General features: G+C 49.7%; 1 protein-coding gene across 1 annotated transcript; it reads left to right on the forward strand.

Moving 5' to 3' along the window:
- Positions 1-3,191: 3,191 nt before the first annotated feature.
- LOC118999058 (ubiquitin carboxyl-terminal hydrolase 17-like protein 6) lies at positions 3,192-4,541 on the forward strand. Its single transcript, XM_037063395.1, has one exon. The coding sequence runs from the start codon at positions 3,192-3,194 to the stop codon at positions 4,539-4,541; it is 1,350 nt and encodes a 449-aa protein (XP_036919290.1).
- Positions 4,542-5,125: the final 584 nt, after the last annotated feature.

The raw sequence follows: 5,125 nt of genomic DNA on the forward strand, positions 1-5,125 counted from the left end.
ACCTTGTGATGGGCGCGACTGGAAATCAAACCCAGACTGGGGTCTCATGGCTTCTTTTTCTGTCCCCAGCCTTGCCTGCTTAGTGCTTGGACCATGTGTGAGTGAGAACCCGGAGAAGGACACCTGGCAGCTGGCCTACTGACCGTGAAGTCCCTGGTGAGTAGGGGATGCCAGTTCCTTCTGCTGTAATGTCACCCCAGGGCCATTACATGGGCAAGTTCTTCCTACTGGCAGGGATGTCCAAGTGCAAGCCCATGGAGTTCAGGCACCTGACGTCCCAATAAGTTTTCCCACAACTGTGGGACAGTGATCATGAGTCAGGGACTCATCAATAAGAAATCTCCTTCCCAACATCACACAAATTTATGCCAGGCTTGTCTAGGCTTGCTTATTCACAGAAGAGATGAGAGAAGTTTTCTTTCTCTCAGCCAGTCATGGCCTCACTGGCCAATCATGAACACATCAGTTGTGTCATTTGTTGCGATGCTCAGAGGATGGTGATGGTGGCAAATGGCATAGATGGAGGAGGAGGAGAGCATGACAGGCCAGTGGGGAGGTCACTGAGTGAGCCCGTGTCCATGGGTGATCAGGGTTAGGAGACCCACAGTGAAGACCACTCAGTGGAGAGGAGCAGGGGAGGGTTAGAAAGGAGGAATCAGTGTGTTTTCCCCCATTTTAAGTCTCTTTCAATTACCAGAGTGAATATGCACTTTTGAAAATTTCTAAGTATAACTGAAGTTTCTGACTTGCCCCATCCCATTTTTACCTCTTATTAAAAACAAAAAAGCAATACAATGTAGGGAATAGGATTTTCTTAATTGTGCTTGTAAAGCACAACATATAAAGGAGAAGGGGTGTAGTAGGTAGAGCAAAAGTTGATCCTATGTAAATATTTGAAAAACCAAGTAGACCAAAGGGAATCAAAAGGCTTGTTTTATCCTTTAGCATGGAGACAAGATAAAGCCACAAAGGAAGCAGGGATAACTGCTGGTTTAGGTCTCAGAGAAAGTGGAGTAGGGCCCCCTTGTCCCATAGCACAGTCATCTGGGATGTCCTTCAGCACAGCCTCTCAGAGGGCCCTGGCCTGTGCTGCTGAAGCCCTCCACCTCTTGTTTGTTGTGCTCACCTGAGTCCTGTAGCTGTAAGTCAGACACACCTCCTGGTATCACATTCTTCAGACTCGTTCACTTCTGAGGGGTGCTAGAGATACTTTCAAGGTTCTCTGACATTTTAATGATGTATCGAATAATGTTTTGTGTTTAATGGAGGTTTGCTAGACAAGAGATATTTTGTACCTTAGTGCACTGAGTCTTTCAACACTCATAACATGTACTGAAACCAGATTATATGTGAGGAACTGGAAATTCATGCAGGAACATCATTTCCACCAGTGGTCATGTTTTAGAAGGACCACATCATGGTCATTATTCGGTTTGTGATGAATCTATAGGGTTACTTGAAATTCATTGAAAGGAGAGATTTTGTTTTAAACTTTAAAGTGAGTATTTTCTAATCACCTGGCTGGACATTCAGGTGATTAGACCAGGTGGTTTAATGACCAGCTTACTGAAAAACCCTCAAGTTGTATTTTACCACAGTTCAGGTGAGGTGTCTTTACAATATATTATCACGAACTCAGTGTGTGTGTTTCTGTGGGTGTATCAGAAGGGCAGATACCAACTCAGCACTGACAGTTAAGTGAGTAAAACCCTGAACATAGGCTGATCTGTCCACATACCCGGCTGCCCCTCATTTTCTCAGTGCTGCAGTCTCAGCTCTTCTGCTCACTGGCTGCAACTGATCTGTGTGACCCAAAGTGTTTGTGGTCTTTTAGGAATCTGTGACCTTCTAGGACATAGCTGTTGACTTTACCCATGAAGAGTGGGCCCAGCTGGACACGTCCCAGAGGAAGCTGTTCAGAGACGTGACTCTGGAGAGCATCAGCCACCTGGTGCCCTTGGGTGAGTCATGAAACCTGTGAGTGTGTATATGTGTGTATGTGTCCATTGATTCACACATGGAGCATGTACACAGAACAGCTGCCACTGTCCCAGCCCCATTGCTGGACCGAGTCTCTCATGACCCTCATCACTGCTCAGAAGGAAGATGTTTGTTTTACATTGTGTTTTCATGAGCACACCAGAATGTCATCTTGACCACAATTTTATATCTTTTGGCTATTCTGTCTCCAACCCTGAGAACAGAATGGGGAAATCAGTGAATATTTTTAATTTATAAATGATTGATCAAGTATTTTAACATATTTATGATGTTCTCACATATTTAGAGGCTTAAGACCAGAGCATTGAAAATAAGATAAAAGGATACGTGGGCAACAACTGAGAAGGGTGGAAATGGGAGGAAGGGGGAAGCACGGGGGTGGGATAGGATGGGAGTAATAGACAGAAAACTGTACTTGAAAAATAATTAAATTAAAAAAATTGGAAAAAAGATAATAAGATAATTTTGATTATGCTTGTGGAACTTATGTTGATTCGGTTCGGTTTGAAAGTAATATTCGACCCATTCAGGAGGTGTTAACATCTCACATGTGGAGAAAACTGGGCATTCTGAATTCTGTCTTTGAACTTCACCCTGGGCATGAGCACCTAGCAGGCATCCTTGTTTCTGCCATTGGTCTGGAGCTCTTCCCAGGCTGGGGGAGGAACCGCCATGTTTTCTCTTTGGAAGGTTGACGTGGATCCCGGCTCCTGGGGTCCGCGGCTTTATGGATGCGAGGAGAGCAATTAGAATGGACTACTGAGTCCTGTGGAGGAAAAGGGATGGTATGGCTTCTCTCTCAAGGGGAGAGAGAAAGTGCAACTCTAGTTTCCACCTCCCATGTCCAAGGCCAGCCTACTGTAGCTCTGTGTCTTCAATCTCCCGCTCTTTTCCTAATAAAAATAATGGAATTTGAGTTTCTGGTTCCGCCTAAGTTCAGAGCAATCTCTTCCAGAGACCCTGCAGTTGCTGAGATACAAAAAGCATCCCTTTATCTCTGTAGGTCGGAGAAGTGTGCACGCTCCAACCCTGAAGGCACAGACAGCAGATTAGTCCGCGGACCTTGGGGTTGCCCCTAAGACTGAGTTGCAGCCCGAGCCCTTCATTCAAAGACCTGCTCTTCCAGTGAAGCTTCGTTCTACAGCGGGAGCTTTCAGGCGGGAGGTCGGGTGAAGATTATCTCCGGAGCCATGGAGGCTGCGTCTCCCCACCTAGCGGAAGAGGGACCCTATGGGGTCGGGGCTGGGCTCTGGAACCTGGGGAACACATGCTACATGAATGCCGCCCTGCAGTGCCTGACCCACACCCCGCCACTGGCCCGCTACCTGCTGTCCCGGCGGCACTCGGAGACCTGTCCCAAGCCAAAGTCCTGCATCCTGTGTGCCATGCAAGCTCACGTGACTCGGGCCCTCCTGCTTCCTGGAGACCCAATCGAGCCCTCCGAGGAGCTGTTTGCTGGCTTCCACAGACTGCAGCAGGAAGATGCCCACGAGTATCTCATGTTCACCATGGACGCTATGGAGCAAGCCTGTCTGCGCGAGCTGGGGCAGCTGGCCAGGCCCTCTCCGGACGCCACCCTGATCCGTCAGATCTTCGGAGGCTACTGGAGGTCTCAGATTAAGTGTCTCTGCTGCCACAGCGTGTCTGACACCCTGGACCCGTACCTGGACATTGCCCTGGATATCCAGGGGACGCAGAATGTGGCCCAAGCCTTGGAACTGCTGGTGACGCCTGAAAAGCTGGATGGTGACAATTCCTATGCGTGTGGCATCTGCCTGAAGAAGGTGCCTGCCTGCAGGACCTTGACCTTGCACGCTGCCTCCAAGGTCCTTATCCTGGCGTTGAAACGTTTCTCAGCTTTCACAGGCAGCAAAACGGAGAAGGTGGTGCACTATCCTGAGCGCCTGGATGTGCAACAGTACCTGTCTGAGCAGAACACAGGGCCCCTTGTGTACGAGCTCTATGCTGTGCTGGTCCACTCAGGGCGGGATTGTCACCACGGACATTACTTCTGCTATGTCAAAGCTCCAGGTGGTCAGTGGTTCAAAATGAATGACGCCAAGGTGACCGCCTGTGCCACTTCTACTGCCCTGAGCCAACGTGCCTATGTCCTCTTTTACATCCAGGAGGGTGAATTGGAAAGAGGCCGTGGCAGTGTGTCTGTGAGTGGGAATCCGAGGTGCCCGGGGACGGAGCGTAAAGTCCTGGGATCAACCCAGCAGGGCACTGAGAGTCACTCCAGTGTCACAGGTCCCGGGTTGCAGAGTCCTGTGCAAGAGACTTCAGTCCAATACAGCACCTTGGAGGAGTGGAGACAGCTCCAGGAGCCATTAAGAACCAAGGCCAAATACAACCTCAGGAAAGTCGAATGTGTCTTACCCGACAACTCGGTCATGATTCACCCACCCAGAAGGCAGGGTGGCATGCCCACGAGTCCTCCTGGACTGGAAAACTACCCACCCAATAGTCCAGGTGGGGGGAAAGCCAGGGCTCACAAGAGGAGGAAGAAGAGCACAAAGTCTCTGCGTGAGATCCAGTGATCACCATGGCCCCATGGGTGCATCTGCCTCTCCAAGGGCATTGGACTGATGACCAGCTCTGAGGACTTTCCCATGGGCCCTGTGTGAAGGGTCCACAGTGGGGGGGGAGGGCATAAAATGTGATTTTTGCAAAGTGGGACACTTGTGAATAAATGAAGTTAGTTTCCAATAGTTGATTCAGAGTGTTTGGAATTTATGAGGAATGAGGTTAATTTAGTTTTCCATTTTTCTTAATAGATTGAGTGGGTCCTGGGTGTGGTGCCAAGGGGGCCTGAGGGTGGGTGGATGTGGGCACTGGCTGGATTCTGCACCTGTGCTCCTCCAGCTGCTAGCGTGGGGGATTGACCATCGGCGTGGCAACCTGAACCCCTAGACATGGCAGGTTACAGCCTGCAGGTCCACGTGAATGGCCAGGGAGGGCAGCTTCAGCTTCTGCCCCACTCACGGGAGAAGCAGCTGGAACTCTGGTTTCACTTGGGGGATGTCGCTAAAGGGGATCAGGGTGCATCTCCTGTGTTCCAATCGTGGTGGGATCTCACACATCCACTGCCCTGGACATTCCAGTGGAACATTTCAAGACCCAG

This window comes from Sturnira hondurensis, unplaced genomic scaffold, assembly GCF_014824575.4.
Source record: "Sturnira hondurensis isolate 20B ecotype Veracruz unplaced genomic scaffold, ASM1482457v3 Scaffold0014436, whole genome shotgun sequence".
NCBI classification, from domain to species: Eukaryota; Metazoa; Chordata; class Mammalia; order Chiroptera; family Phyllostomidae; genus Sturnira; species Sturnira hondurensis.